At 35.2% G+C, this 21,239-nt stretch overlaps 2 protein-coding genes and 2 long non-coding RNA genes across 7 annotated transcripts; 3 read left to right on the top strand and 1 right to left on the bottom strand.

Moving 5' to 3' along the window:
- Positions 1 to 258: 258 nt before the first annotated feature.
- Positions 259 to 3,808, top strand: LOC136821817 (uncharacterized). Of its 4 annotated transcripts, XM_067078038.1 has the most exons (5): positions 259 to 892; positions 1,031 to 1,134; positions 1,356 to 1,441; positions 1,677 to 1,840; positions 2,730 to 3,808. In XM_067078038.1, exons 4-5 carry the CDS (start codon positions 1,794 to 1,796, stop codon positions 3,643 to 3,645), a joined length of 963 nt encoding a protein of 320 aa, XP_066934139.1. In that variant the 5' UTR covers positions 259 to 892; positions 1,031 to 1,134; positions 1,356 to 1,441; positions 1,677 to 1,793; the 3' UTR covers positions 3,646 to 3,808. The 4 variants fall into 4 exon arrangements, with proteins under 4 accessions (XP_066934139.1, XP_066934140.1, XP_066934138.1 ...); XM_067078039.1 differs by lacking the exon at positions 1,031 to 1,134; XM_067078037.1 differs by having other exon boundaries at positions 1,031 to 1,441.
- Positions 3,809 to 4,014: 206 nt separating this feature from the next.
- Positions 4,015 to 5,975, top strand: LOC136821816 (uncharacterized). Its single transcript, XM_067078035.1, has 4 exons — positions 4,015 to 4,412; positions 4,627 to 4,806; positions 4,999 to 5,193; positions 5,337 to 5,975. Exons 1-4 carry the CDS (start codon positions 4,056 to 4,058, stop codon positions 5,799 to 5,801), a joined length of 1,197 nt encoding a protein of 398 aa, XP_066934136.1. The 5' UTR covers positions 4,015 to 4,055; the 3' UTR covers positions 5,802 to 5,975.
- A 4,069-nt stretch (positions 5,976 to 10,044) lies between these two features.
- On the top strand, positions 10,045 to 12,075 carry LOC136821819 (uncharacterized). Its single transcript, XR_010848805.1, has 3 exons — positions 10,045 to 10,206; positions 10,388 to 10,485; positions 11,834 to 12,075. It is a non-coding gene; the product is annotated as an uncharacterized lncRNA (long non-coding RNA).
- A 7,622-nt stretch (positions 12,076 to 19,697) lies between these two features.
- On the bottom strand, positions 19,698 to 20,991 carry LOC136821818 (uncharacterized). Its single transcript, XR_010848804.1, has 3 exons — positions 20,833 to 20,991; positions 20,534 to 20,607; positions 19,698 to 20,136 (listed from the first exon to the last, which is right to left on the bottom strand). It is a non-coding gene; the product is annotated as an uncharacterized lncRNA (long non-coding RNA).
- Positions 20,992 to 21,239: the final 248 nt, after the last annotated feature.

Below are 21,239 nucleotides of genomic sequence, written 5' to 3'. Positions count from 1 at the left end.
CTATTTGAATAATTAATATTTTAAAAGCTTTTGTCCCCACATTTGAGAGAGAGAAACTTTTTCGAATATATTTTTTGTTTATGTTTTTGTCTCACATTCGTATTTTGACCTTATGCGAGTGGAGAGTTTACTTTTTCATGTGAGTATTTTTTTGTTGAAAAGAGGGCACAAAAAGTTAAAACTCTATCTGTAACTGTAAAACTTTCTTTTTAACACAAATTCAAAAGATTGTATGTTTTGATCGCAGTAATATATTGTATTATGTTTTTGTTTTCAGAGCTTCTAAAATAGATAAATGAATTGTAGTACAAAAGTTGTAAAAAATGTCGAAAGCAGTCGTTATTACTGTATTGGCAATGAAAAACAAAAAAAAAGGACTTTGCATCAATAACAAAATCAAGAAAGTTTTTTCTTTTGAGACATTCCGAGACATTCTATTGGACGTATACGAAGCAGGGAAGGATGCTTCTAATATTGAAATTAGAGTTTCCAGCTCGATGGAGAGAAAAGAAGAAGCTGAGATTGATGTCGACGAAACGATTTCTCTAGCCGATGAAATGTTCAATGTTAAAACTATAAAATATGTTTTGACATTTAAATCAGAGGAAGTTGAAAACACAGCACAATTCCCAACGGTTGCAGATGTTCTAATGAAAAGGAAACAAAATTTGACCATTTTAAAGACCCTTCCATAGAAAGACAAAAAGATTGCGCTTCACAATGAACTTTTAAGAGATATCCAACAAAAACCCTTCCTCGCTGCTCAATCCCAGGACGAAGGACACAAATTGTTAAAAATCTTAAGCCATGCGTTATAGTATTTAGATGGTAGATCAGAGACAATAAACGAAACTGCCAGAAAGAGAAAAACTGTGACTGAGATCCCAAAAAGGTAAGTTTGTATATTTACTTTTCGTTACTATTGTAAAATTAGTTGGATTTAGCAGCATAAGTTTTTCATACGAACATTTTATATACAGTATACTTACTTGAAAATAAGAAAGTCTATATTTTAGCTTCACCATTCCAGGGAACTGACGAAACGCATTTATTAAATATTCAATTTTGGACAAATCATTGAAAAAACTGGACTGACAATAACGTAACGTTGACAGTAACAGCATTCTATTCATGGTGAAATTTTTCAATTTATGTTCGATACATTTAACAACATATTGAATAGTTGACAACGAAACTCGCTTTTAATTTCTTGACTGTATTTGACTATGTAACAATATGACTTTTGACTTGTTTTCCGCTTTATCTATAAATGGCAAACAGATGTGAAGACTGACACAATTTGGTTCTTATAATTCAAACATTTTCGACTTTGTTTTTCCTTTTTTAAACTGCAGGTTTGAGAAGTATAAAGGTTTTCAAGATTGGAAAAAGTGGAAAAAGAAACCAACAATCGACAGGGCAAGCTGTAAATTACATGCAGGTTAGAAAATATTGATCACTTGACATTTTCTTAGATTGTGACATTTTCAAATAAGTCACTGGGGTACAATTTTAGGAGAACACTCATACTTGTATTTAAACTTGTGACTTGCATCATGATATTTTCAACCACTCATTTCATGCCAGAGATCTGTATTTTCAAGTTCTTTCATGTTCGCCAAAGGGATATATTTCTATTAAAATTCCTTGGTATTTTTTACGCGTTTTTTTTTAAGATGCCTTAATGGAAGCGTTGGAGAAGCGTGCTATCGTCTGGCCTGAAGATTGGAAACAAGACATCGTTGACCTTTGCTCGTCCTTTTCCTCATACAGCGAAGAACTGAAAGTAGCCAATGAAAGTCAGCAAAGCAGACAATCGCAGTTATATCCTTCACGAGAAGTGAGAATTCATTATTTCAAATGTTTCATGATGTAAATATGCTTCAAGTTTTACGAGCTTCTGGAAATTACAATTGTAGTCTCTATTTAATCTGTTCAGCTTTTTTCGTGTTCTGTAAAATTTTAATAGAAGCTTGTATTAGGCTTGAAGCATATAAACAAAAAATATCAATTACATACAAACTCCCTTATTCTGAATTGTTCATGGCATATTTCGGGAGATAAGTAAACAAAACGAGACTTTTCAAAATTGTTCATCCCTTTTTTTCAAATACGCTGTTATAGAATTAACGAACCATAATGCATGATCTTTTTTTTTACTTTGTTTACACAACATTAATATTAATGAAACACATGATATTTCTCTCTTATCTCTCTCTCTCTCTCTGAAGTTTCCCGGAAAAGGGGAAACTTGATCTTTAAAATATTTTTGAGATTAAATGGATCAATTGACGTGTTTTACATTCATTTTTTCTTATCTCAAACAACGCAAACTTCCAATATTAGCCACCAATAGAAAAATCAAATGTTAAGAAAGATATGATAAATCTATCAGACAAAATTGCTGAACTAAGTGAACAAGTCCCATACCTTGTGTCAGAAGAAGACTTTGATCAGACCGTTCCAAGGTTTCGTCAGTTGAAATTGCTCAAAGAAATAGCTCTAGAAGTACCTTGCATTTCTTTAAGGTATAAATTGATCATACTTATTTATCCTGTACTTCAAAAACTTAATTTTGATTGTCTAAGTCATGCAACAAGTTTTATTTTAATTACGTTCTGCGCCAGGACCATACATTGAATTTCATAAACAAACTAAAATATTATGTATAGTCAATTTCATTGTTGGGCCACGTTAAAACATCAAACAAATACCGCTCTTTTTTAAAGGTATGACCCAGGTGGTGGATCAAACACGCTCGTTTTTCTACAAAAAGTCGCTACTTTAGTTGCTGAAAATGAGAAAATGGATATCGCAATGAAAATGCTTAAAGCAGTGGAACCAGACATTCCAATTTACCATACTAGAGCCATGCGACGGAAATTTCAACAGGAGGTCAAGCTTCTGAGCTCGCCAACGCCTCCACATGTTTTGCGACACATTTACAAATCATTAACAGGTGACACAAGTGCTGAGTTAACTTGTCAAGAAATCGATGAACGAGTTCAACTGGCAATCGAAACAGAAGATCCAGACCTAATCATCGATATGCGGCACCTGAATAAAGGTCGTCCAGGAAACACTTTCGAAGTTTTTTTCACCGAGTTGGAGGCCATAGTGGAGGAGTTGACGGCGGCTGATGACCGAAGACATGGCGTGGCCCATATGAGCCAGTTTCTGAGTATCTCAGATTTGATAAAGCAAGTTAAAGAACGTGTGCCTGAGGGAACAAATATACCATCAGAATCAACCGTAATCCACGCATTCGCACCCCGAAATATGCACAGAAAGACGGCGCAATATTATACAGGACGCATAAAGCTCAAACATACCGTTCAAAGACGGCAATTACGGGCGTATCACTCAGATTCTCACTGGTGCGCTTCCCTTTACAGATATCTTAGGGAAATGGCAATCCTTAATAGAGATCCATGTGTCTTCATCTCATGTGATGACAAGGCAAAGATTGATTTTGGCGAGCCGGGGTCAGCGGTTTCGACAGGGGTGCGGGGAAGAAAAAGTCTTGTCCCTTCAACTTCGATGCTCGGAGCACTTGACCATGACGTCAATCAAAAGGGTGTGACTAAATTGATTTTAAACAATTCTATCTGTTTTTTCTCCCTTTTTCTTTTATACAACAGCTGATCAAAAATGTAGTAATAGCGTAAGTTAAACGATAGAAATACTATTTAATGTACACCCCTGTGTCTGGTGTGTCACTGACCTGGTTAAAAGCAAGGGATTTTCCATCCCCATTGACATTTGGCGCCTTTATTTTATCCCCACTGACTAAAACATTCTCACAGGGTCACTGAGAGGGGTGTTTATGTGTAGACAAAAATGTTTATACTTTTTGCTTTAGGAAGCCTGATACCATCAGTAACATTAATCACCAACGTTCCAGATAGCATCGAACAAAGCTTTTATAGAGGTCAAGCAACGTTACATTCAAGGAGAGTGTTTTCCAGCCAAGCAGCAGTTTCAGAAGTGTGTTGAAAATTCAAAAATCTCTTATTCTTAATGGTTTTAATTCTAAAAATACTCCTCATTTGTATATGATGACTGATGGTGGACCGGAACACCGTGTTAATTTCGAATCCGTGAAAATTCCCCTCATTTTGATGTTCAAACAACTGAAGCTTGACTCCTTGATTGCCATTCGCACTGCTCCAGGTCAAAGCTACGTCAATATCGTGGAGAGAATAATGTCAATTCTTAACCTTGGCTTCCAAAATGTAGCGTTAGAAAGAGAAGAATCACCGTCCGACCAAGAAATCAAAAAATGCGGAGATCTTTCAGAGCTGCGTCAAAAACCAATCATAAAGGATGACTGGCAGAAATCTGTTCAACCACTTATTGAAGTGTTAACTGCACGTACAAAGCGATTGTCGTTAAAAAATGTACCTTTCAAAGTAAGTTCTTGATTTGATCGCAAATATTTGATTTAAATAAATCTGTTGCTTACTTTCTCAATATGGCCACGAGAATTCTTCTTCTCTAGTGTTGTATCTGGAATAAGTGGATAACTTTTATCGTATTCTTAGTTTATTCAATGTCTGAAGCAGCAACAGTTAAAAGACTTTTTGAAAAAAAGTTAAAAACTTAAATATCATTCATTTTCTTCAGGTTCACAATGCAGCATCGGAACAAAGCATCGAAGAATTCATCGAATCATCTGCTGATATTGACCCCGCATTACCAACAAAAATCCGTGCTAAAAAGTTAGCAAAAGCAGATTTATCTGCCTGTGAAGATTTCCAAACATACAAGAAGAACCATTGTTTTGAAGGGCAATATGCATTCCAGGTAAGATTAAAAATACTCTATAAAAAATTAAGGATCATATTTAGGAATGCAATGACTCAAGAAACAAATCGTGGGTATAGAATGGATGCCGTTTATAAACTTAGCTATAAGATAATGCTGCATTCCGTTGTCATGGTAAACTGTAAACACACTTGAGAACGAAAATAGCTGATGTTGTCTTTTTATGCTTAGATTCGAAGATGCGAAGACAACAATTGTTGTCCTGGTGAACCCTTGGTTGATTTCAAATGGTTACCGTTTCCCTCTCCTGACCCCGACAATCCTGGTCATTTCAAAAAGTTCAAAGAAGTTTCTGATCAACAACCAACTGAGGAACACTTACCTTCTAATGTTAACAACGTTCGTAAAGTGGCAGAGTTGGAACAAGTGAGTCTTATAATATTGGTTGTTTTATCTGAAAAGTTTTGTCTTGTTCTATTCTGTTTTATTCATAATTTCAGAATTTTGCATCCATCTGTATGGAAAAATGTATTAACGTTCAATGTCTTAAACGTTTTTATTTATTATAGGGCTGTAAAAGTTCGATGCTGACTAGCCAAAACGTCCGTGAAATCGTCAAGTGTAAATCCTGCACCAAGCCACGGTGTATTTACAGCAAGGCAAACCTTAGTTATAGTGAGCAAAGGGAATTAAGGAAGATAATTCGATCTTATGATTACGTCTGCGGGTGTTTAATAACCCCAGATGTATCTTTCCTCGCGGGTAAAGTGTTTACCAGGTTGGAAATGCATTGTCAAAGTCCAGTTGAATGGTCCTATTATAGTGCAAGCAAGGTTAACACTAGACAAGACTTGTGTTGTCACTGCATTAAAAAAGACTCCAAAGTGGACAAGGAAGAGAAGAAATTATTCAAGACGGTACTCCCAATATGCGACGAGTGCAAAGGTAACGGGAAAAAAGTCATGAAGAAAGGTCCAATCCAAACCGCCAAAGCAAACAAACAGCAAGCTCGTCGCAATGAAAAAGATTTATAAAGAGTTTATTTTCCATTTTACGATTTTACGATCCATTTAACGATTGTATTCAAAGATTTATAAAGGGTTTATTTTCCATTTTACGATTTTACGATCCATTTGACGATTGTATTCAAAGATTTACGTATGTCACTTGTGTTTTGAAAAAGAAAATCTTCTGTCACAAATGTTTTCTACTTTCTTGTTTTATGTTGTTGTGAATAGAATTACCTTAGAGTACAGCTTCTTCTTAAAATTTCGTTTTTTCAAGTAAAGAGACATCGAACCTGGATTATTTTTTCGTACACGTCAATTAGAGTTTTTCTAGGAAAATTGAAAAAAAGAAATTTTTCCGGCCGCCCGGGTGAGATTTTTTTTCGTCACCCGCATTTCCGGAAACAAAACTACTTTTTTTTTTGGCCTTATAGATCCATCACTGGGAAACATCCACAGAGTAAAATGAGGGTTAGCAGCACATCCACAGTTTTTTCTTTTCAGTTTCTCATGTCCTGTAACATCACAATCATCGTTTTTCCATTTTGTTAGTTTCTTTGAGTTGTTATAGCATCCAATGACAGCACAATTTCCATTTTCCATTGTATATAACGATTAAAATGACAAGAGTAATTCAGCTTTTTGTTTCTTTCTAATGGCAATGTGACTGGTTTGGCTCTCAAAATGATTTGTTTTGATTTCGTTGACAACACTAAATTCGTGCCCAGTTTGCGGACCGCGCAAAATCCATAATGGGGATACGAGAAAGCCGAGAAACTGAATTGGTGTATTGGCATTGATTCTAAAGACCTGAAACGGATTTCCATTGCGGATGTAAGGGATGGTTCAAAATTCAACATTAGTTGTTACTTTTTATAAAGAGGTTTTACACTTTCTTAAATCCACATTTTTCTGTTTATTATAGGGAGCATCATTCCCTCTGCCACACTCATCAGTCAAATCCCTGAGAGCATCGATGAGAGCTTTTACATTACGCATTGCTAGATGCACTCTTCTTTTTGAAGAAGTTCTGCCCAGAATTTCAGAACTTTTCAAACACATGCTCAATCAGGGAGCTGAAAGATCTTTCTTGCGAAAAACAAATTGTAAAGTGTTTTGATAGATTTCCAGAGACTTTTATGAAATCTGGAGAATCTTTAAATGATTTTTAGCGAAACTGCACTTTAAAAATTTAAACATTTTTATATTAATAAATTTGACGTCAATCAGAAAGGTTGTGCTCTTCGTTTTTTCAAAAAGTGGAGAATTTTTAATAAAATTACAAAAAAATGGAAAAAACAACTAAATTTCGACAAAAACTGTCATCACCTGACAAGAACCTGACCCTTGATGAAGATGAGATTGACAACAACTGTTGTACGGAGCATAATTGCATTAAAGATAATGAAAAAATGAAGATTCATTGCCATAAATGTCAAAGAATGCTACATTATGCCTGCACTGGACTACCATCATACCAGATGAATATGTTTTTGAATAAAGGTTACAGAAAATACCAATGCATAACTTGTTGTTCTCCGGCAAAAGACCTCAGCATAAAAATCCATCATCAAGCAGAAAGAATAGAATGCTGTACACACAGCTATAAAAAAATTGAGGCATGTGAAACCGTAATACACCATAAAAGTGAGAATGAAAAGAGACTTAACACCGTTGTCAAGGACTTACAGGCAAAATGTCAGGAATACCTAAAAGACAAAAATCAAGTAACTGATCTAATCCAGAGCCAACTTTCCGTCCTGGAAAAGAAGCTATCCACCAAAAGTTTTGCCGACGCTGCAAAGGAAATAGTTCGTTGAACCTAAACAACATGAAGCAGTTACTCAGAAGGGAGAAAGTCGAAGAACAAATCGAAGACCAAAGAAAGCTGTCAATAGACGCAAACATCATCATCCACGGGGTGCGTGAAAAGAAAATGAAGAAGATATCGATTTCGTAAACGAACTTTTGAACGACGTCAACGTAAAAACTCAACCAACCTTCGTCTCTCGAGTTGGAAAACAATCAAATGGTGTGCGTCCAATCAAAGTCACCTTCAAAGACAGCCATATAAAGTATCGCTTCATGAAGAAGTTGACTGAACTAAGACAGCACGAGAAGTACGTAAAATTGAGCATCACCGACGATTTAACGAAAATGGAGAAAGAGCAAATCAAAGAATGGAAAAGAAGAGCACACGAGATGAATAAAGCCAAGTCAAATGAAGATTTTAATTGGAGGGTGCGGGGAAGTCCTCGTGACAAACTGTACCTAAAAAAGATTATTCATACAAGATCGGTTTAGAGGCCCTCGTGTGCCTGGACTGTAATTCTTTAATAAATAAATAAATAAATAAATATTGTGTATTGTATGTGAGCTTTCTCTGTCATTTTCTTTTTCGTTCTTTCCCGTTCGGACGCTGACTGCACGGCATTTCGGACTTAAGGTGTCGAACCGGGTTCTGGGCCTACTTTTAGAAAATTTTTGTTTTTTGATACTTTTGTCTTGTATCTTTTGTCTGTCGTTTAACCCCTTTTTTGTTTCTTTGTATTTGTATGCAAGTTTTTGTTTATTTTTCTATGCTTGTTAGTTTGCTTGGACTGCGGGTTGGTTCAGGGTTATGGAATCTGGGGGAGGCTGAGTGTTGGACGTCCTTTTTTTTTTTTTTTTTTGTTCAATGTACCTATCCAGGAGTTTCTCCATTGGTAAAATATACATAATATAATGCTGATACTTTCGGTATATATTATATATTATATATGACCTACTATAATATGATATCGTAAACCTCAGGGGGTCTGAGAATGTAGAGCGTAAGGCTTAAGAAAATAAATAGATAGGTAATTTTGAAAATTGTGAGTAAAGATTAGGATTGGTTGAGGTCGAAACAAGAAATGATTGTTTGAAAGGGGATTAGGACTAGTTATGTAATATGCCTGGTATATAAAATACTATTATATCCACTATAATATAATGTTTGTTATATGTAATATGTTACGTTATATTCAGTGGCATTGTGGGGAAATTTTTCTGGAGGGGCCAAAGTCAATTTTTTAAAAATAGCGCCCCCCCCCCAATTTTTGAAAGTGGTGCCCTCAGCCACCAGTTTCTAAACTTTTACTAATTCATTTGCCTAGGCATAATGAGGAAGGAAATATTTAATGGAGAAGAGTAGATATATCTTTGATGAAACAGGCCTCACCACGGTTGGGGCCGACTAGAGTGAAAAGAAACTTAAAGAAACAATGTGTAATGCAAGCAAAGCGAGCGGAAAAACTGATGGTTCACGATTTCAATATTGTTGTCAGCAAATAAGTCTTGGGGCGCAGTTAGATTTTCATTTAATAGTTATGCTATATTGTACAAAAAAACTTGTAAAATACGTAGATTGCAAAGAAGTTACCAATTAACTTTATTGCGAGCAAAGCGAGCGCAAAAAAATGCAAGTATTTTAAAATTATCTCAGTAAAATTGGTCCTGGGCGCAATTTAAGGCGCATAAAGTATGATTTTTAAGATTTGGGCGTTTAGAAAATCTCTTTTGGCGCCCCTTGCTCTTCGGCGCCCCTTCAAAAAAGCTCGCTGGGGGGCCATAGCCCCCCAGCCCCCCTTGCCACAATGCCACTGGTTATATTCCCAGCCGGCACACAACGTTTTCAAAACGTTTTTTTTAGGTTTAAATTACGTTGTGAAAAAACGCGTTGCCAAAAAACGTTTTAAAAACGTTTTTTCAACGTTGTAGAGAAAACGCGTTATTTCATAACGTTTATAAAACGTTGTTGAAACGTTTTAATCCATACGTTTTTCAAAGGTTTTGCTAACAACGTTTAATAAACGTTTTTTCTAAACTTGATTTAAACGTGATTTTGATCAACGTTTTTTAAACGTCTATAAAACGTTTTTTTGAGACGAAAGTGTAGTGCCCAAGATTTATATTTGAAATATATAAATATAACCTCATCGACTCTCAGCTTTTATCCCAAGAAAATTTCTGAGACTTTACCTACCCGCTCTGAGATATATAGGAGAGATATTCTATATATCTTTTTCTCTTTTACTTTATTGACTTCTCTTTAAGTGTTAAATATATTTTAATAAAATGCCCACTCCCTGTTTATATACCTCGTAAGATTGCCCACCCGTAGAATAGAAACAACTTGTGAAATTCTCTCCGTCACGTCCTTTCCAAATTACAAACCATGCACCCGCTCCCCGTCCCACTTGCCGCCCCCGCCCCATCGTCGGCCGAATTAACAATGGAATGGCTTCTTTTCTGGACAGCTTTCGAATGTTCGAACGTTCAAACGTTCGAATTCGAAATCACTTGTAGTTCAAAACAAAAATCAAACAAAGTAAAGGTTCTGTAAAAGTTGGATGTTTCATGCACGAAGACTGGAAGAAGCTGGTTCTCTTACAAAAATCAACTAGATAATGTAAGATTAAACTAAAATTGGTTTTGATATTTAAGTTAATTCTTAGAGGCTTTATCGGTTTAGCTTATTCCAGGTTTCAATTTCTGATGATATTCATTTTTGAGAGCAAACCCTGGAAAAATTACATAATCTTCAGTAAACTTTATGTTAAAACTTTTTATTTTAACTTCTTTTCCCTCAGATTCAAGCTGGAGTGTATCATTGGTTTCCTTATTGCGACTATCCTCAGCTGACTTTGTGCGGTCCCCAGCAGAAAGTACCGAAAATATGCTAGTAAAGGTAGGTGGAATGTAACAAGACTTTAATAATATCTTTCCAAAACTATGCTAGTTTTAGTCCAGGAAAAAATGGCCAAAAACCCACCTTGAACGGGACTTTGTGAACCATGGTTTTTTAGCTTCCTATGTACCTATAGATTACGGTTTGGGATGGTTTTCAGGCTGAATAGGTGATAAAACCCTAAAATTTGACCTAAAACGGGGTCTTTTGCTCAATCAAGGGTCCCCCCTTTACTAGTCGATTTTTCAAAGTGCTCAAATGAACAAACTTTTGTGCTAATCTGATAGGGCTCGAAGTGCTGAGCAAGAAAATGGGGTCATATGTTTGGTTTTGAACATCCGTTGCGGAGCTAGGGCCCGCCAAAGTCGTCAAAATGGCCGTTTTAGCCCTTTTTCTGCTGACGTCAGCATTTTTCCTTCGAATTTTTAGGCATTTCTGACACTTTTGCTGGATAGCCCTGAAAGAGTACTTCAAGAAAATGGTATGGTTTGTTGGGTTACAAATTGTAGATCTCGAGATAATTCCATTTATAGATCTTACAAATCCCATAAAAAGTGCTGAGTCAGCAAAAAATTGCACTTTTCAAAGAACTTCCAACTGAATTATCTCGAGATCTACAATTTGTAACCCAACAAACCATACCATTTTCTTGAAGTACTCTTTCAGGGCTGTCCAGCGAAAGTGTCAGAAATGCCTAAAAATTCGAAGGAAAAATGCTGACGTCAGCAGAAAAAGGGCTAAAACGGCCATTTTGACGACTTTGGCGGGCCCTAGCTCCGCAACGGATGTTCAAAACCAAACATATGACCCCATTTTCTTGCTCAGCACTTCGAGCCCTATCAGATTAGCACAAAAGTTTGTTCATTTGAGTACTTTGAAAAATCGACTAGTAAAGGGGGACCCTTGATTGAGCAAAAGACCCCGTTTTAGGTCAAATTTTAGGGTTTTATCACCTATTCAGCCTGAAAACCATCCCAAACCGTAATCTATAGGTACATAGGAAGCTAAAAAACCATGGTTCACAAAGTTCCGTTCAAGGTGGGTTTTTTGCCATTTTTTCCTGGACTATTTCTTGTTAATACCCGTGCATCACTGAGTGAGCTTGGTACTTCAAACTACTGAAATTTGACTTGGAAACACCCCTGTCTCAACGACAATAATTTAGCAAAGTCCTTGGTAGAATACATTTCGTGAAACATAAAGTTTGGCCATGAAGTTTAAGAAGTTTTTTCTTTATCCTTCTGGAGCATTCTTTTTCCCGTGGAAAGAAAAGGTAGTTTTCAACGTCTCAACCGCAGCTAAAAAATCTTTAAACATCAAATTTACTATTCGTCTTTTATTTTTTCAGGATCGCAAATGTGTGAAGGAGACCAAAGAAATCGCAATCAAGATATCGTTTTTTAACACTTCGATGTTCGAATAGCAATCATACTGGAAACGTTTGGAAAGATTATCACGAAGAGAAGGAGGACGGAAGGACGGAAGAGAAAGAACATCAAATTTTTGATTTCATTACGTTTAATTTATACTGATTGTAGATTTTCATACCCAGAAAATTATATAGAAAAGAGCATTCAAAGAAAATTCAAATATGTGTACAGTCTTTCTCATAATAGTGCAATGAATAGGAATTATTTTGGCAAAGGACGTCTTAGAGACGTGTTAAAACTAATCTAATAACTTTTAAAGACGTTTTTAAGTCGTCTCAGAAACGTACCATACTGAAATTAATAAAATTAAGACGTCTCGGAAACGTCCTAGAGACGTCCATAATTCGTTCCAAAAAAACGTCTTTCATCAAGTGGCTAGAAGAAAACGTAGAAACAACGTTTTTTAAACGTCTTGCAAAAACGTAATCTATAAACGTTTGAAAAACGTTTTTTTGACGTTGTGAAAAAACGTTGTAAAGTGCGACAAATACAACCTGAAAAAAACGTTTTCCAAACGTTGTGAAAAACGTTTTTTAAACGTTTTTTAAACGTTTTTTTGCCGGCTGGGTTATATTGTGTACGATTCACGCTAGTTCTCTTTCATTTTTTCAATTTTAGAGGTTTTGAAAATGTACATTATTATAGATTATTTCAATAGTTTTTTACTGTTTGTGTACTTAGAGATGAAGAAACACATAAAATATGCATTTTCAAAGAAAAAATGAAAAGGAATGAATTTCAACTGTATTTTTTAATTTTGCATTTGGAGCCGTCCGTGCCCTAAAAAAAATCCGATTTTTAGAGTGAAATGAGAGTTACAAGCTTTACATTTTGTACTTTATCGTTGAAGCATGCCATTTCAGAATGGAAATAAAAAAAATCGATAATTTGTTGAGTTCTCCTTTAATCTTATTTTAGGCCTTTATTTCTCATTTTGTACAACTCTGCTGTCTCTGTAATTCGAATAGACTAGATTCCTCGTTTGAGTTCGATTCTAGCGTAGTTGAAGCCATTTTGTTGCTGGAAAATTAAAAAGTCTTGTGTCCATTTTTTGAAAAGTCATTTTTTATTGTTTCATCAGTCCAGTGTTGAGGCACAAAACCTGGACTTAGGTTAAGTTAGGATAAGTTTTTCATAATTTTTCTGAAATATAGCTTGATATAGCCATACATATATCCCAGCTGCCTGCCTTCTTACAGGATCTGTCATTTTGTCATGTTTTGGATTTAGCCATTTTTCTTATTCTAGCCTTAGGGCTTAGTTCTTTTTATTTATTTTTCTAAAAATCTTACAAACATTCCCTGCTAGTGTGCAGTCTGGCACCGCAACAGAGAGATTGATTAATCTAAATGAAGAGATTCTTAGTTGGAAAGCACATTTACGGGGTATTGAATTTTTAAGTAAAGATAACTTTACCAATCTTCCCTGTAATATTTCCAATCACTATTTATCTAAAGACATTGCAAATCTTTCCGAATATGCTAAAACTAAACGGAAGCTTGTATGGAAAAAGATCGAAGAGGGCGAGGTGATTGTTAATGTTAAGTACGCTTTTCTACAAGTCAAGCATGGGATAGCTATCGATAATTTATTATATGTTCCACCAGAGGATGGTGAGGATGAAGAAATTATTGAATAAGTATTTTATTTTAATTCTTTATATTTTAAATAAGAAATATCGTGAGGCTTTTCAATACGAAATTTGTGACTTTTCATAAAGGTCGCATTGTGCGGTGACCAAAAAAAGCTAAGTGGACCACGACCTTAAAGGATATAGTTTTCTAAAAAGGATTAAATTTTTCAAATTTTCAAAAATAAGGATTGAAGCCAAAAAGACGAACAAGTATTAAGAAATAGATATATCTTTTCAACTTTCTCTCTTTTTTTAACATTAATTCAACAAATAAATTACAGTTTTACAATTTACACATATTATTTTTTCGATGTTTTTTTTGCTGGTTTTTTCGTTGTTGTTGTTTTTTTGCCTGTTGGTTAGTTGGTTTTGGGTTTTCTTTCAACGGTTTTTGCTTTATGTTCTTTTCAGAAGCAACCTTCTTTGAATAGCTTTTAGGTGGCTTTGTTCGATGGATCGGGAAAAACCATTTTACTGACTTAACGTTTTGAACAAATTCCAAACCAAGACATTTGGCATGATTCCATCGGTCACAATTTTTGCCCTCTGGATTGACACGTTGGCCAGGCAGGGATAACTTCAAATTAGCCTATCATCTCGGAATATCAGCTAATTAGCCTACAATAAGCAAATTAGCCCATTTCGTATAGGCTAATTAGCTCATAATGAAGAAAAATTTGATTTTTGAGCCAAATACTAAAAGTCGCATCTTTTTTTCACTTAAAACAGATCTTATATGTTTCAAAGAACATTCTCCACTTAAAAATCTTTTGTGTTCAGCTCCCAGAAAAGATGTATTGTAAAAAAACTAGCTGATAAGCTAAATCAATCGTAAAAGGGGTTACGCACGGAGAACGAGTCTCGTGTTCGCAAAGCGAAAGGATTCTATAGACGCCTCAAGCCCACACTAGTTATATAAGAAGAGATGAAGGCTATCAATCCACTGCTCAAAAGAATATCGTACTCTTTTTCCGAAAATCCCAAACCATATCCAAATTCCATAAATCTAAGAATTACAACTTAAAACGGATCAAAACTCAAAATACTGTGAATCTTGCGATGATGACGTCATTTTGCCCCTAAATGTCGTCACCGAAGGGTGATGAATTTTTAGCTTTACTGAAATGAAATCGATTTCTAATTGATCCGATAGATTCTATTGATGATTACCAATCCAATGAAGACTCAATAAGTAATAGTTATCGCATGACTTTGAGTGTAATACGAGAAATATTTTACAAGCGAGGCGAGCCTTTTTATTAAACGTAAAATTTAATAACTTTAATCTATTTACAGAAAGTTAAAGGAAGCACAATTTCCCGAGTTAGAAAATCAAAAATAACTCGGAAAGCTAAAGGAATAGAAGCAAAAATTCCAAAGTTAAAAAATGAAAAATAACTTCCGGGTCTCTATAATTTCGAATGTTTATTTTGTTCGAAAATCTTGTTAGATTCGAATTTTAGATACGAACAAAAACATTCGACCGAAGTTCCCGCCGAAATTATGCACATCAAACAAAATAAAGAAAAATTTAGTCGATCCAGAAGCTTCAAATTAAATGCAGCAGCTTTTTCAGAGATGTGAAATTATTATACATTACAGTATACACAGAAAAAGAAGATGTATTGTACTTTTCCATTGAGAAGAAATTCTTCATTATTGCGTTGCTCTATCAGATTGATAACACTTTTCGATGTTTTTGTTTTGATGCATAGATGAGAAAATGCATACTGGTTTAAGCTATGAATGGTCTGAAACAACATTTTTGCAACAAAAACTAATTGGGGCGAACTTCTCAACTTTCAACTATCGTCAAGCTGTAAACGTGTCGAATTTTCGAAGTAAGAAGTGTTGATTGTTGAAGAATTGATGCTGAAAAGTCAAAGACACAGTTTTGTGGAGGATTGGGAGAGACACAAGAGACTTTTTACAAAAACCCTCGTTACCTGGTTTAATCAAAGACATTGAATTTCCCTGGTTTTGTTATGGAAAATATTTTCTTGACAAGTATTAAAGAATTTCAAGTTTTTATGCATACATTGATGAAAAGAACTGTTTGGTTTTCACGATGAAACGAACGAAAGTGCCGAAAGCTGAATTTATTTGCTTTGGGTCGTGCCACGTGTGTGTCGAGTAGATTTGTAATAATTTCTATATATTTCATCAGTTTTAATTTCACTGACTTTTTGGAAAGAATGGAGTAAGAGCTCATCAAAAATTAGTTTTTTTTATGTTTTTCCATTATTTATTCCGAGAGTTCAGTTCTTTTTTTTTCGGCTGTTTTGTTTTGATTTTCCAGATTTTCTCACGCTGCTTACCCATATGTTAACCAATTTTTATTTAAAGTCGTCCTAAGGCCTCATAACACCCCTCTCTCGTTGCATTCTCGATAAATTTCCCGATCCAAAGAGGGGTTAGCCATTTCCAAACTCCTTTCCAATCTCGAGTTATCACATTTTTTGTTTTGATGACGTCATCAACTGAAAATGGCTAAAGATTCAGCCAAATTTGAAAATCGTACTCAAGCCTTATAAACCTTCATATCTCATTCCCCATAAAGTTCTCGATCTAATGAGGGGTCAACGACCTCTCAACTCTTCTTCAAACTCGAGATATCGCATGTTTTCTATTTTGATGACGTCATCAGCAGCTGAAAATGGCTAAAAATTCAGCCAAATTTAAAAGTCCTACTCAAGCCTGATAAACCCTCCCATCTCATTCCCCACAAAATTCCCGATAAAATGAGGGGTCAACGACCTCTCCACTTCTTCAAACTCGAGATATCGCATTTTGAAGTTTTTCCCAAACCCGTGACGTCAGTGGGTCCCCTTTACCCCTAATGTTGTCAACGGTCAATTCGCGAATTTTGAAATTTTTGCGGTCAACAGGTACCTTATGCCCTAAGGGTCCCAAAAAAACAAAAAACGTCAATTTATTCCAAGGAAAAGTGGGTTTTTAAATTTGCAAAAGGTGAATTTCCATTTTTAGGGCCCGCATGAAATTTTGTAAATTTTGCATACGCGCATGCGTTTGCCAAAAGAGTCGCACTGCGTTCGCTAACACTCGCTCCGTGCGTAATAACTGATAATAGGCTAATTTTCTGATCTTGTACCGTGTGCAAAAAAAAAAAAAATTTCAAAAACTTTTCCGCGAAAAATGTCGAATTTTTCTATACTGCGCATGCTCGGCTCATGCGCAGTTAGAAAAAATTGAATATCTCCTATAATTCTGGAGCTGATTAAGGGATAATATTTGGAATATACATTAATTGAGTGATTAAAGATTAATCTGAGGATTTATAGAATGCGACTATTAGTATTTGGCTCAAAAATCAAATTTTTCTTCATTATGAGCTAATTAGCCTGTATGAAATGGGCTAATTTGCCTGTTCTAGGCTACTTAGCTGATATTCCGAGATGATAGACTAATTTGAAGTCATCCCTGCCTGTTGGCAGCCTATCCATTTTGAATCTTAAGCAATAACCATCGGACCTCTCCATTCTGCACCGCATTCTTGACATCCAAGTCCAAGTTTGTCAAAAACTGTTGAGCCACTCTTGAGACTATCCTTGTATAAGAAAAGGTAAACATCATCTCCAGTGCATATCTTTAGTTCACGCATCTTCTTAATGAAACCATTGGTGTGGTTGCTTCTTGAGCAGCATTTTCACAACATTTTAAACTTACTCAGATGTTAGATTTTAGCAATCTTTAGAGCTTTAGCGTGTCGTGTTAAGAAAACTCCACAGCTGCTATCAGGTTAGGGGGGGGCACTCATATGATCTGGCTTACGTCATGTGCTGCGCTAAAGGGTGGGGTTTTTCAGCATCCCAAAATGCTGAAAGGTTTTTACTTCTTGTTTGTTTGAATAAGTTTCTATTGTCTGATAATTATAGCTGACAAGAATAATTTTCTCAGTTTTTCTTTGAAACAGAAAATTTCCCAAACTTCTTTTTTCATGCAGATTTACAGCTGATAAATATAGTGCACTATAAGGGTTGGGTAAATCAAGAGAAAATGCACTGAAAAGGTACCTTTTCAGCCATATTGAACTGCACTGTAAGGGTACGATTTTGAAAAGCAGATTTTGCACAGCACGTACCGTCGTTTTGAAATCGAATGCCCCTCCGGGGGGGGGGGCAAGCCATGAAAATATCTTATAATCCACAAAAAGTTACCTATAGTGGTTCGATAATATCGAAAGTATGGAAGGGCATTATTTGTTATAAGCAAATGAAACCTTTAAAGTTGATTATCTCAAAATGGAAAAAATTGACTTAAGTCTCTCTTGAATTGACATGGCGAACTTTTTTATTTTTGTGTTTTTGTTGGGATTTGTTCTTCTAAATAAAAAGATTGTTTTGTTTTGAATTTGAAAAGATGTCGATTGTCATTGATCAAATAGGGTCATTCATTACATTTGAAAAGATATAAAGAAGTAAAGAGAAGAATAAAGCCGATTTTCGGCTGCTAATGAATATTGAACTTAGTTACTCTTAGGTGCCAAATAAAGGCCCCCTCCCCCGCTTGTTAATTTTTCGAAAATTTTCCAGCCCCCCGCATCTTAATAGGACCCCCCCTGTTATTAATTTTTAAGAATATTTTCAGTTGGCAAAAAGAAGTCCCTTTATTTTGCTCCAAAAAGCCAACGTTACTGCTGTTCACACTTATTGGAAATTTTACTCGAGTATCATTCTTGAGGTTTTTTACCACTTCCTCTGGGAGAGGAGAGCTGTCCTACCATCCACTTGCTAATGTGACAATGTGTGTGGCTGTTTTTTTTTGTTGTCAACTTAAAATTTTCGATAAATGCAATGGTTTGACAGATGGTTGTTTACCTTGTGGCATCCATACTGCATGGCATATTTTTGTGACAATTGATTGGAGTAACCATTCCTACTACATTTATTGATCTCTTTGAAAACTATTTTCATGGCTTGAGATCAAACCAAATATCTGCCACTGTCAAGTCAGATTTAAAGCAACATTTGGATTTCGAAATACTTTAACATTTAGACTTTATAATTTTATTGGAAATGTCATATCATGGTTAAACTTTACATTCAGTCGAACAACCGTGAGTGGTCCTAAATCCGACAGCCCTGCCTAATTCTGACCCCCAAATAACTGTTATGAAAAATATTCTATGTTTACAAACATTCCCTCTCCAAGTTGAACGATAACCATTGCAAGATCTCTCGAAACAAAACATCTAACAAGATGGCTATAATGTCAAGATGCCAATTAATGCAATTTAAAAAGTGTGAATTGTAAAAAATAATTACTTTTTATGTAGCCTGGATATCCAGCCCGTAAACTTTTTTCTCGATTTTGATATTTCTTATGTTTACGGTCTGGTTTACCTAGATCGTCTGCATTCTCATCATCTCATTATGCGGATATTCTGATTGGTTGGTCCAGTAATTGACGTGAGGTATACCCGAAAATCCCGATGAGCAATTTACTCGAGTACTTCGGGTCGAAAAATTCCAAAAATAGAAACCCGTCTTACCCGGGTAACTAGGGTTCTCGGGTTTACCTGATTTACCCGTTTGCTCACGTCAGCCTCTTCACAGTTCAAACTCGGATAAATCAGGTTTAGATATCAGTTGTTTTCGCGAAACATACTCGAAATTGTTTTGTTAAAATACCGCAAGAAAAAAGAGGAAGCATCACATTTTGCATTACTTTACTTGATATATTTTCTGAATAATCACATAAGAATTCACAAATACAGTTTAACAGCGTAAGAGTAATCTAGCTTCGAAATACACGATTTACAAACATAGACTGTCAACGATCTTTTTGGGGATAAATAATTTGTTGGCTGGCTCTTTTATCAACTTAATGTAACGTCTGCTCCAACTAATTCAGAAAAGGCATTTTCTAGTTTTTGAACATAGAAACGATAGAAAGATGTCATAATAAAAGTAAAAATTCGTCCAAAAGATAATTTTGAGTGGATTAATAAGGTCTTAGTGATACTGTTAAGTTAGAAATAATTGCAACGAACCGAACGAACTCAAATCAATCTGTTCAAAATTATCTTTCCAACGCGATATTACTTTAAAATATAATAATACTAATGTTTAAAAATGTTACTTGGAACTGACAAAAGTCAGCGAAAATGAGAATCTGTTATGAAAATTGATTTCCTTGGAGCAGTGTCAAGAAAGGTTATCCTTCAAAATCTTTGATAAAATTAATATAGTATAAAACGAAAGAAAATTGATATAAATTCTAAATTCATAAATTGTAAATAATTTGTCTACTTTAACACATTTCATAGAAAGAAAAAATTACTTTTACATGATTGTTCTTTAATTGATTTTTGATACATACAATGTCCCATTGAATGTATAAGAGGTTCAAGTTCAAAAGCAGATTACAGTTGCACTCATTTGACATGAATAACCAGGAATAACAACTGTTTGGAACACATTATACAAGAAGCTGCCACCATCTAATATAGACACGGGGAACGTGTTTGAGACTGAAGATTCATATTGCAAAAGAAATGTGAAAACAACATCGCAAATTTGAGTTGAGTTAACCGAATTTGTCGCTGTCACGAAACTCCATCTTCACCTTAAAAATTAATGATAAATAATGATGTCATGGAAATTCAGTAAGGTTTTGAAGCGTTGTGCATTATTGTATACATTTAATGTCTGAATTTCCCTGGGGAGGGCTACTGTCACTGGCGTGTCGCTGGTGTTCAAAAATGGATCCTAGACAATTTTTAGCTGATTTCAAAGATTTAGTGAATTTTAAAATATTCCAAGTATTTCTTTACTAATAAAAGGGATTCTGGTCAGTGAGACATTCCCCTCTTGCCTGAGTGCCCTAGGGAGTCCTTCAACAAAAATTTCAAACCCTCAGAACTTGAAATAGCTTCCCTAAAAAATAGTATACTGGAATATATCATGATATAGTTGACCTGTTCATCCGCCCAAATATCTTCGCATAGAAAAATAACACTTACTTGTTAAATGGGGAAGAATTTTCATCAGCTTTCGAATTTTGATTCAGTTGGTACTATGGTTGGAAGAGCCATGTCTAAAGAAATGTTAGAATTTCTCACTACTGAATTATTACCACAAACTCCATTTAAATCTCAAGCAATGACTTTTATAAGAATTTACGGAAGGCTACAAATTCTTGTTCACAGCCTTCAATGTACTGAGCTATACATACCAAATATTTGTGATTTTTACAGTTCGGCAATCTGTTTAACAGGCATCTTTCAACATCTGAATAGTTAAACAGACATTCGGTACTTACTTGACTTGCGGTGTAATCTGAGTGAATTGTCAATTTTGAATTCTTTGTGCATTTTAGCTCTTGTTGCGGTTGAACCTGTCAAAAAAGAATGAATATCAAAAAATATTTTTCATTTTATATTGTTCTTTCCTGAGTGAGGGAAGCAGGGTACGCGTGTTTTATTGGATTCTCTTTCTTGAGCTACACCCATCTAAAAACTGTCAGTTATTCCCTTATGAACCTATATAAGTAAAAAAATTTATCTAAGGCTGGGCTTAAAAAATTGTTGGTTTGCCGTCACCCGACCCTAGATTTTGGAGGTGGGTCGGTCTCGGTCGGTTTTAATTTGGCGATTTATGAAATTTTCGTCCATGGAAGGGTTATTTGTTTACATTTCAGGTGACGGCAAACCAACAATTTTTTTTTCA

This window comes from Clytia hemisphaerica, unplaced genomic scaffold, assembly GCF_902728285.1.
Source record: "Clytia hemisphaerica strain Z4C2 unplaced genomic scaffold, Clytia hemisphaerica genome assembly, whole genome shotgun sequence".
Lineage (NCBI taxonomy): Eukaryota > Metazoa > Cnidaria > Hydrozoa > Leptothecata > Clytiidae > Clytia > Clytia hemisphaerica.
The sequence above is the reverse complement of the archived record's forward strand: the minus strand, read 5'-3'. Positions and strand labels throughout refer to the sequence as shown.